General features: G+C 52.9%; 2 protein-coding genes across 9 annotated transcripts in view; both read left to right on the plus strand.

Annotated features, from left to right (window-relative positions):
* The window catches only part of Tcf3 (transcription factor 3), a 29,493-nt gene extending 26,614 nt beyond the window's left edge, over positions 1-2,879 (plus strand). For 3 of the 8 annotated variants that reach the window (XM_028771550.1, XM_028771551.1, XM_028771552.1), the window contains exons 18-19: positions 1,785-2,011; positions 2,143-2,879. In XM_028771550.1, coding sequence (XP_028627383.1) covers positions 1,785-2,011; positions 2,143-2,285 — 370 coding nt within the window. In that variant the 3' untranslated portion in view covers positions 2,286-2,879. The remainder of the gene's footprint in view (positions 1-1,784; positions 2,012-2,142) is intronic. The other 5 variants (XM_028771546.1, XM_028771547.1, XM_028771548.1 and 2 more) reach the window with 3 other exon arrangements.
* A 3,002-nt stretch (positions 2,880-5,881) lies between these two features.
* On the plus strand, positions 5,882-10,582 carry LOC114624710 (cytochrome b-c1 complex subunit 10). The gene is made up of 3 exons (XM_028771773.1): positions 5,882-6,011; positions 8,812-8,961; positions 10,430-10,582. The coding sequence occupies exons 1-2, from the start codon at positions 5,962-5,964 to the stop codon at positions 8,930-8,932; spliced, it is 171 nt and encodes a 56-aa protein (XP_028627606.1). The 5' UTR covers positions 5,882-5,961; the 3' UTR covers positions 8,933-8,961; positions 10,430-10,582.
* Positions 10,583-10,908: the final 326 nt, after the last annotated feature.

Raw genomic sequence — 10,908 nt, forward strand, 5'->3', positions numbered from 1 at the left:
GACTGTCCCCGTCCTCTCAGACTGTCCCCGTCCTCTCAGACTGTCCCCGTCCTCTCAGACTGTCCCCGTCCTCTCCGACTGTCCCCGTCCTCTCAGACTGTCCCCGTCCTCTCCGACTGTCCCCGTCCTCTCAGACTGTCCCCATCCTCTCCGACTGTCCCCATCCTCTCCGACTGTCCCCATCCTCTCCGACTGCCCCCATCCACTCTGAATGATATCACATCCACTCTCTTCTACACCAGCTGCTTCCAGTGTCGGCTGTCCCTTGTACCTACTCTGTCTCTGTATTATCCCACAGGTTGTTCCCTCTGCTGGTCACCCTCTAGATTAACTGACCGCATCCCAACTGTCCCCTCCCTGACCATCCTTCAACCCACTGACCCCAGTGCTGACTGACTCACCTCCTGTTTTGCTGATTCTAAGGACTGGCTCTGACAGGTGTGGGCTCTGCCACTGGCCTCACTGACTTGAGGACTTCAACCAAGACTGTCCCCATTCCCAGCCTCTCACCAGCCCAGCCTTACCCCAGACCCCAGAGGTGCTAGATGGTGTCTTAAGCCACCATTATTGTTCAACTTACAAGGCTTCCCTGTCATACAGTATCTTCTCCCTGACTCATTGTCCCCTTCCGATGGAGTTAATCCACCTGCCCCAGAGCTAATGAGGGAGGACCACAGCCCGGATGGATCTGCTGCTTCCTTAACCTGCACTCACCCTGGCCTGCCTGCCTGCCTGCCTTTAACCCTTTCTCTCCTGCAGCCTCCCATTGTCGCCTTGACTCCAAGGTCTCTGGTGGCTGAGTGCGCGGCCCACCCTGTGTCTCCCAAGTCTGTCTATCTGCTGTCTATCTTTCATGCTGTCCTCTTTACCCTGGCTGTCCCCTGCCTTCGCTTGCCACCCACCGCCCGTCACCTCGCACCTGCCGCCCTATGGACAAGGGCTGACCGCACTGTGACCTAGGGGCCTGACCCATCAGGCCATACAGGACTGAAAGGAAGGAGAAGGTCCTCTGGGCACACAGCCTTCAGTGCCCATCTGCAGTTTGGTCTGTGCGCTTGTCCTGAGGTCTGGAGCCTCTACTGCCACCCAGAAGGATCTGATAGGTTCAGGGGCAGCAGGACACATGAGTAGTGTGGTGCTAGGCCTCAGAGCCAGAGAGCACATGGGGGAGGGGCCTGGCTCGGCCTGAGACCATGGGCAGGGACAGTGTTCAGCCTTGAGTTTGGTCATCTGGAGCCACTGTCAGAGGTGTCCATCACAGGTCCCTGAGCCTAGGAGTCACTGCTCCTGGCCCAGCTAAGGTGACTGCCTCAGACCTTTGCTGTTTGCTTCCATTAACCCTGGCTCAGGGTCCAAGCTTCTGCCCTGCAGGGCAGCACAGCCCTGAATCTATTACCTGAGCCATGAGCAGGGACAGCAAGAAACTAGTCACCAAGGACAGGGACAACTGAGACCCCATTGCCCTGTAAGGTTCTGCCTCTCTCTACATGTGCTGGGGGACAGTGAGGCCTTTGTCCTTCCCAGAGTGACCACCTGGCCTCCCGGAGACATGATACAAGGGCACACAGATGCCCATAGGGCTGTGTCACCTGCACAAGGCACAGTTGTCCACACTGCAGAGCTGCTGTCATTACATGCACATTGGCTGACACCCATGACACCACCACAACACCCACACCACTGCCACCTCCATTTCAGCCATGACACCCTTTCTACCCTCACACGTTACACATAGCACGCAGTGGCCCGGCCCCCGCTGACGGAGGCTCGGTGCTGTGACCCAGCAGTACAGATGAGGTGCTGTCCCTGGAGGAGAAGGACCTGAGGGACCGGGAGAGGCGCATGGCCAATAACGCGCGGGAGCGGGTGCGTGTGCGGGACATTAACGAGGCCTTCCGGGAGCTGGGCCGCATGTGCCAGCTGCACCTCAAGTCGGATAAGGCGCAGACCAAGCTGCTCATCCTGCAGCAGGCGGTGCAGGTTATCCTGGGCCTGGAGCAGCAGGTGCGAGGTAGGCCGCGCCCACCCCTCCTGTTCCATCCACAGCTGCTGCTGGCCAAGGTGGCCACGGCACAGGCCCATCCCTCTCTGTCCCTATCTGAGGACCGTCTCCCACTGCTCTCTCCTTCCCTACTCCCTCAGAACGCAACCTGAACCCCAAAGCAGCCTGCTTGAAGCGGCGGGAGGAGGAGAAGGTGTCTGGCGTGGTCGGAGATGCACAGCTGGCACTGTCGGCCGCCCATCCGGGCCTGGGTGAGGCCCACAACCCAACCGGGCACCTGTGAGCCATCGCAGGGTCTTCGTTGGACCAGGGACCACTGCATCTCTGCCCTGGGTGCACCCAGGACGGTCCTGGAGGGACAGGTCTCCGTTGAGGCGTGGGCGGAGGGCTCCAGGGACGCCTCAGGGCCTGGGGGTGGGAGGTGGCACTGAGCGGCCCACCTGTCTTGGCCCCAGTAACCAAGCTGAAGGGAGTTTCTTCCTCTCGATTAACCAGAACTGGAAACAAAGCAGCATGCTCACTTTTCAGAAAGGAAAAAAAAGATGCCTTAACTGTGTAAGATGGAAGAGTTGGACCGTGCCCTGGCAAGGGACGGCCTGGGACTGGCTTCTAGTTGAGAGCCGCCAGCACATTGTGCCTAAGCATTTTTCGTTTTTTTAAAGGAGAATAAAGGAACATTAGTTTTCAGATTTTTTTTTGTAATGTAGACAAAAGTTAGCAAGAACGAGGCCTTTCGTGTCTTTTTTTTTCCTTAGCTTTCTTTTCCGTATGTTTTGTAAGCAACAAATTTTTGTATAAAAGTCTCATGTCTGTTCCTGTTTCTAGAATTTAGCGTCATATTTCGTGGTCTACAAGATTATTAAAGTAGCATTCAAAAGACCCAGTGTGGATCTAAGGGTCACCCTTACCCTGAGGACTGGTACCAGGTCTGGATGCCTCATGCCCCTCCCCTTCCCACTACACATGAACCCAGGGCCTATCTGTGCCAGGTGTGTGCTTCTTGGCTAAACCATGCCCTCTGCCCTTCATGCGAAATGGGCTGTCTAGTTGCTCCCGTTGGACACTCTTTTTTTTTTCATGGTCTTGAATACTTGGGTGTCATGCATTAGGGGGCCTCTAAAGAAACAATTGCTAGAATGAATATATAGAGATACACATTTATATGTGGGTAAGGGCTCACACGCCATGGTCTGGGTATTCTCAACAGCAACTGTCTCCAAGAATCCTGTAGTTGCTCAGTGTCCCAGCAGTCCTGATCCAGTGCTGGAGTCCTGTAGGATTCTTAGGGAATGCTGGTCTTCAGTCTGCACTGGAATTCTGAAGAACAGGGTTCTGACACCAGCGAGGGAGTACCTCGCAGCAGGGTAGATGAACCTGCCAGCGAGTGTGAGGGCAAGCAGGCAGAAGCAAAAGCTTCCTCTTTCCATGCCCTCTTATGAGGGCGGCCACCCGAGGGTGTGGCTCAGGTTTAGGGTGGGTCCAGCTGTAAAGCTGCATCACCGAGTACATCACATATGCCTGTGCCCCCACAGCTGCCTTCTACATTCAGTCTGTAGATTGGATCCTTCGTCCCCTCCCAAGTGTCATCACCCATGTTTCAGATCTCAGTGGCATCCTAGTCTCTTGGTCAGATCATGGTGAGGCCACAAGGACCCCACTGCAGCACTGTTCATACCTGCTCCATGCTCACCCCCGTCCCCACAAGCTACTCTCTCTGAAGACCTTAAAAATCTCCAATGAGGGAAATTTTGTTCGGAACCATGATAACAGTTTGTTATGCGCTTTGACCTGGGGACCTGGCGCTTCTGGAAGCCATGGAAGGAACAGCTAGGGTGGGCACAAGCCTGCCCTGCCGTATCCTGGCTTTGGTGGCAAACAGGGAGGGGGAGCACAGGCACATCCAGACTTCTTGTCTTTTGGGATGTCTAGAAGCAATTGACCTGTTCTGGGCCTAAGTAGCTGTGAGTCCCTGTGTCCCTGAAGGTTCCCTAGGCCACCTCTGTGCACAGGTCCTGCCCAGCTGCAATCCTAAGGAGATGGACTCAGGTATCTCAGCTGGGGTCACCTAGCATGTATGCATGAAGTCCTGGGCTCCATTTCCTGGAGCTGGAGTTACACGCAGGTGTAACTACATCTTTTCTTTACAAAGTTGGGTCCTCAGGCACCTCGCCACTGAGGCCCTCTACCTTAATTCGGAGTTTTTTGTTCTAGATAAGATTGCACTGTATCAGCCGGGCGGTGGTGGCGCACGCCTTTAATCCCAGCACTTGGGAGGCAGAGGCAGGCGGATTTCTGAATTTGAGGCCAGCCTGGTCTACAGAGTGAGTTCCAGGACAGCCAGGGCTACACAGAGAAACCCTGTCTCGAAAAACAAACAAAAAAAAATTGCACTGTGTGTGTTTGGCTTGTAGCTTGCTAGGCTCTCAAGGCTGATAGTAAACTAAGCTCTAGGTCTGTCAGCCTCCCAAGTGCTAGCATTAAACACGTGACCACCATACCCAGCTTTGCTTGTGTGTGTGTGTGTGTGTGTGTGTGTGTGATGTTTCTGTCTGTATATGTATCTGTGTTCCATGTGTATGAAGACTCCAATGCCAAAAGAGGGCATCAGATCGCCCAGAAATGGAGTTACAAGTGGCCAGGAGCTGGCATGTGGGTGCTAGAAAGAGCAGACACTCAGTGGCCCTAGCCACATCTCTGAGCAGGCTTCTGGTCAAACTGGATCTGTGTCTGCCATCCTAGTGCTGGGATTACCAGTGTGGTCCACCATACATGGCTTTTTACATGGTCCCCGTGCTTGTATGACACACACTTTACCCACTGAGCTGTCTTTTCACCCGACATCCTTTTGTGTCTACCAGAGGACATGGTCTCCTGAGGGCTATCCCTTGCACCACAATCCCGGGGGCATGGAACCCCTAACCAAGTGGTAGGTAAGGCCCATCCCTGAGGTCGCAACTCTGTGGTCTGGATCTTGGCTAAGGTCACTGGCAGAACTGAACCTACATCCATAGGACCTGTGGGGTCCAGAGCTCCGCAGATACCCAGCTAACCAGAGGAGACACTTCAAGACCGAGGAACAAAGGACAGACCTTCCCTCTGGGCTCCTGGCTTAAATGCCTCGGGAGGATATGTATCTGAGGATGTGCCCCGCCTTCTTTCTACCAGTCAGGGGTGTGGTTAGGGGGTTAGCTGAGAAGAAGTTACAACGTTCCTATTCTAGATCAGGCCAACCAGGGACTTAAGAGAAAGCGTAACCAATGGGAGCCAGCCTGTGCGCCAAACAAGAGGACCCAAGGTGTCCCATAGCAAAGATCGGGCAAATGGAAGTTAGGAGGGCACTTGCATTTGGCCAGAGTCCCTCAGCGGCTCGCTGACAACCGCTAATGCATTCAAAGGTGCGGTCCTTCAGGGACTGTGCACAAGTTCCTCCGGTTTAAACCGATCAAAGGTGGGGCTGCGGCTCAGTGGGAAGAGCGCTTCTCTAGCGTGCACAAGGCTCTGGGGTGCAGCCCCAGCACTGCCTGCCTACCCCCAGCCTTACACTTTAGGAGGTGGAGGCAGGAGTATGAGGAACTCACGGCCAGCCCTGGATATTCTGAGACCCCCCATCTCAGAACACCAAAGTATGTATGTTATTAAAGTTATCATCAGATTAGTATTATGTGCTTAAAGTCACACACCACTGTCTCAGAGTGCATGGAGCTACCGCTGGGATGCACTGCGACCTCAGGCGCAGAGCCTCACAGCACCAAGTCGGCTGGAAGTTCTGCCTCAGAAGCAGGACAGAGGCGGGTCTAGTAACCGCTTTCTCCCCTCCCCGGAAGTAGATGTCAAAGTCTTCGGCGCCGCCACCGGAAAAGGTGGTCCGATTGCCCTTACGCATGCGCTGTATGTCTGTACATGCGTAGTGCTCCAGGGCGGCGGAACAGGGTGACCCTGAGTATTGAAACCCTGTAGCGATGCTGAGCAGGTTTCTAGGCCCGCGCTACCGGGAACTGGCCAAAAACTGGTGAGGAGGCCGCCCGCCATTCCACCTGTGTGCTCTGGGGATTGGGGGGAAACTGAGGTTGTGACAGGCAAAGTATTCCGGGACACAGTACAGATGGAAGATCAGAAGTCTTAGCTCCTCCGAGCCTCAGTTTCCCCAGCCCGACCTGGGTAGCCTTGTGCGGCTCTGGGTGGGTACTCTGGGCTCCTACGGCTCGGAACTCCGATTTTCAGTCTAGCAACTTTCGGCCTTTGGCGTTGATTTTGCAGTCTTTAATGCTCCTTTTTTAAAAACAGTGTTTCTATAACCTAAGTTGGTCGGGAACTCCCACCAATCATCCTACTTACACTTCTTGAACTCCAGAATAGCGGGCACCCACCATCACCTGAGTGTTTTGTTTGCATGCATGTCTGTGTACCATATACGTGCCCAGTATCCGCATAGGCCAAGAGAGGGCATCAGTTCCCCTGGCACTACAGCTCGAGATGGTTGTGAGGCATGTGGGTGCTGGGGAATGAACCTGGGTCCTCTGGGAAAAGAGCCATCTTCTCCAGCTTAAATTAGTTTCTTAAATTCTATGTATCTGTATGGATTTATGTGTTCCTGTGGTGTTCAGAAGATGGTTGTTGCACCCCCTGGAGCTTGAGACATGGGTCTTCTGCAAGAGCAATGACCCTTTCCACGGGGCTCCCTCTCCAGCCACTACCTCCCAGCTTTTTTGATTTTTAATTCCATTTTCGTTTTTGCCGTTTGTATTGACAGTGAGACTCAGGCCTTAGACGGTTGCTGAGCTCACACCACTAAATGACACCCTCCGCCCTGCCCTCTAAGTGACTGTCACCAAGGAGTGCAAATCTACAGCTCTGAGTCAGTGGGTAAATCGGTCATCTAGCATGCCTGAGGCTCTAGGTTCCAGTCCCCAGCACTGTGCACGCTTCTGGCATGGTGGTGCAGATTTAGCACTTAGGAAGTGCAGGCAGGATGCTGAGGGAGTTAAGGCCAGCCCTGGATACAAGAGACCTCCATTTCAAAAACAAGAATGTGTGAATATTACAAAAGTTAACAAATTAATACTTGAGGCCCAAAGTCACACTTCCATTGTCTCACGCAATTCTCAGGGTCCATGCCTGTCATCACAGCACTGGGCGTGCAGGCAAGAGAACCAGGCGTTTATGGCCAGCCTCTGATACATAGTGACTTCTAGGTCAGGGTAGCGGACATTGACTGAGTGAGAACAGCTCTGTCATGCCTGACCCCTCTGGGTAGACTGTATGGTATCAGTGCTCCCCAGCGGAGGGCAGCATGGATCAGACAGAAGTTACCTGCTGGGAGGCCAGGAAGAGGGCTCACCTGTGGGAGATACCTTTGTGTGAGTGAGGCTTGGGGGTGAGTCTCTGGGTGTCTTGGCAGGGAACAGAAGAGGTAAGGTTTTGGCAGTGTAGCTCAGTGGCTGGTATCTCGGTGCCCTGTGTAGTTCAAGTTCATGGGCTGTCTACAAACTGTCCACATGGTCCCACTGGGCATAAGCAAACAGACCAGTGGGTGAGTTGGACACCCATTAGCCTGGTTCTGTTGCCCAAAAGGGAAGGGTCTTATGATGAATCAGCCCCAAGTCCCACTCACTGAGACGAGGGTTTCACAGACATGCATTCTTCGGAAGCCAAGCACCAACTGTCATGGTTATACATGCTGTGTAACAAGTGGTCCTGAGAGTGCATGCCTGTCATCCAAAGGTTTGGGAGGCTGAGGCAGGAAGATCACAGGTTCTAGGTGGGCTTGAGCTGCATACTGAGTCTTGTCTCTTAAAAACTCCAGGCAAAAGGTAACGCTTGTGCTGAGAGTCAGGGACTCAGGCCCAGCGTGGCCGGGCCATTGGATCTGGCTTTCAGTTCCCAATACTTGCCTCAAGCTCTCTTCAGTTTTATTTTCATGTAGGTCTCATGGAGCGCTGGCAGGCTTCTAACTTGCTGTGTGGCCAGAGATGGCCTTGAACTTATGAACTACCACACTTGGTTCATGTGGTGCTTGGGATGGAAGCCAGGGCTTCATGTATGTCAGACAAACTCTCTACCCACTGAGCCACAGCCACTGCCTATCCTCCACCCTGGTTTTTATATGTCATGCGTGTTGTATTTTATGTCATGTATCTATGTGTTGTATTTTGTATGTCGTGTGTGTATTGTATTTTGTATATCATGCATGTGTGTTGTATTTTATGTGTGTATGCTGTATTTTATATGTCATGTATGTGTTGTATTTTGTATGTCGTGTGTGTGTTGTATTTTATATGTGTATGTGCTGTATTTTATATGTCATGTATGTGTGTTTGTTGGCACCAGTGCCAGCCACAGTGGCACATGGATGCCAGATGGTAGCTTGAAAGTGTGGGTTACCTCCCGCAGTCCCAGTGATGATGACAGGCTTGGTAGAAGGGCCCTTTTCTCACTGAGCTGGCCTCCAGCTCTGAGAGACCAGCCTGCCTTTGCCTGCCGCGTGCTGGGGTTATAGGTGTGAACGCCATGCCTCACAACCATATTTTGATTTTTGAGGTAGGATCTCAGTCTGTAGCTTGGGCTGGTTTTGTTTTGTTTGTAGTTGTTTTGAGAGAGTTTCTCTGTGTAGTCCTGGCTGTCTTGAACTCGGCCATCCTCCTGCCTCAGCCTCCCAAGTGCTATAGTAGGGGTTAAGCAGGGCCTCCTGCTGTGTAAGGTGAAGGGAGCACTGTGGGCCCTTGACTGACAGCAGCATGGGGTATGATGGAAGAAGGTTCTCAAAGGGCAAGTCACCAGCAGAGTCTCACAGCCTCTCTCTGTCCTGCCAGGATCCCCACGGCCAGCATGTGGGGCACTGTAGGTGCCGTGGGACTGGTGTGGGCCACCGACTGGCGGCTGATCCTGGACTGGGTGCCTTACATCAATGGCAAGTTTAAGAAGGACGATTAGGCAGCCCCTCCCCAACACAGGCCTCAATGGTAAGTCTGAGTGTTGCCATGACTGCTGTGGTTGGGGATTCTGGGCTGGACTGGACCTTGAGCAGGGAGGGATTCCTGTGACTTCCCCCAAGCCCAGGGTTCTGATTCTGGACACTCCTTTAGCTGCTGGGCTGGCCAGCAGCCTTGCTCATGGAGCTGGTACTGGAGAGCTATTGTCAGCTGTAGTAAGATACCCAAGTCCTGGGTAGGATGCAGACACCCCATTGTACAGATGAGGGAGCTGAAGTCATCCCTTGCCACTCGGGATACATTGCATGCTGAAGGCATGCAACACTGTGTGTCCCCATCAAACCACACCAAACTGGCTATTTTGCTAATGTTGGTAGCTTGTTGCCCAGAATAACAGTCCTATTTAGACCATCCAACTTGTGTGTGTGTGTGTGTGTGTGCACATGTATGTGTGTGTGCACATGTGTGTGCATGTATGCATGTGTGCACGCATGTATGTGTGTGCATGTGTGTGCATGTATGTATGTGTGTGAATGTATGCTTGTGTGCATGTGTGTGTACATGTGTGTGCATGTATGCATGTGTGTGCATGCGTGTATGCATGTGTGTGCATGTGTGTGTATGTGTGTGCACATGTGTGTGCATGTATGCGTGTGCATGTATGTGTGTGTGTGTGTGGGCATGTGTGTGCATGTATGTATGTGTGTGCATGTGTGTGTACATGTATGCGTGTGTGTGCATGTATGAATGTGCATGCACACATATGGGGACCAGAGACCGAGGTGGGGAGCCTTCCTCTCTCTGTCTCTACTATCACCTTGAAATAAGATCTCTCACTGAACCAGAAACTTGCCGATTTGGCATGCTTCTGGCTAGCCAGCAGCTTCCTGGGCTCTGCCTGTCTCTTGTTGCCTTCCCCAGAGTGCTGGGACTCTAGGTGTATATAGCCATGCTTGGCTTTTATGTGCTACTGGAGATTTGAACTCAGCTCTTGTTCCTTTCATAGCAGGCCATCTCTCTAGCTTGTCTACTTTGTGTTTTAAGATTTGTGTGTGCATCTGCATGTGCGTGCATGTGTGTGTGTGTGTGTGTGTGTGTGTGTGCGCGCGCGCTCATAGGGGCCATAAGGGGGCATCAGATCTGAAGTCACTGGTGATGATTGCTGGGTGTGGTTGCTGGGAACTGAACCTAGGTCCTCTGCAAGAACCGCTTTACTGCTGTGTCAGCTCTCCAGATCCATCATACAGGTCTCTTGCTGAACCAGGAGCTCGTGGATTGGCTAGACAGGCCAGCCAGCCACCTGGCTTCTTGCATGTCTTTTGGGGGTGGATGGAACTCATTTCTTCCCTACCAATTGCTTCCCCAACACTCTCACTCCATCTTATAGACAGAGCCCGTGTAGTGTGCCACCGCTGGCATCACTCCCAGAGCTCAGAGGCACTGGGCTGCCTGAGCTGGCTCTTGGTGTGCTTAGCTCACCCTTTGTCCCCTCCCCCAGGTATCACATGCTGAGGCCTCACAAACAGCTCAGTCCTGTGGAGGATGCTGATGGCCGGACACTGAGGAAGTCTGCATGGCTGGGGAGCTTCTGCATCGATGGACACTGGGGCTCCCTTGATGGGTGCAGCATTAAACCTTGTTACACCTCGGTCGCCTGGCTCCCTTCTCACAGCTTCCCCGGCTTGAGGATCTCCTCAGCTCCCAACATTTGCACATCTGGGAGAGTCTTTAATGGCAAGCAGAAGTCCTTCTTACACTGAAGTCTTTCTGGACAGAAACTGCACACTGTGTTCTCTGCAGCTGGTCCAATAAGTCACTCTCAGCTTTAATGCTTTAAATCAGTATTCAGGGCCCTATAGCAACCATACCTGACTAGAGCAGAACTTCTTCTGTCTTATATAGCCAGGCTGGCCTCAAAGGACCCAGGTTCGATTCCCAGCATCTACACAATGGCTCCAGTAAGTCCCAAAGGGTCTC

Source organism: Grammomys surdaster, unplaced genomic scaffold (assembly GCF_004785775.1).
Source record: "Grammomys surdaster isolate TR1022 unplaced genomic scaffold, NIH_TR_1.0 209, whole genome shotgun sequence".
Taxonomy (NCBI): domain Eukaryota; kingdom Metazoa; phylum Chordata; class Mammalia; order Rodentia; family Muridae; genus Grammomys; species Grammomys surdaster.

What these genes read in the sequence shown, in the direction of transcription:
- LOC114624710 (XM_028771773.1), top strand. Translation starts at nt 5,962, where the DNA reads ATGCTGAGCAGGTTTCTAGGCCCGCGCTACCGGGAACTGGCCAAAAAC. An exon ending in CGGGAACTGGCCAAAAACTG is followed by an intron (nt 6,012 to 8,811) that starts GTGAGGAGGCCG and finishes CTGTCCTGCCAG; the next exon opens with GATCCCCACGGCCAGCATGT.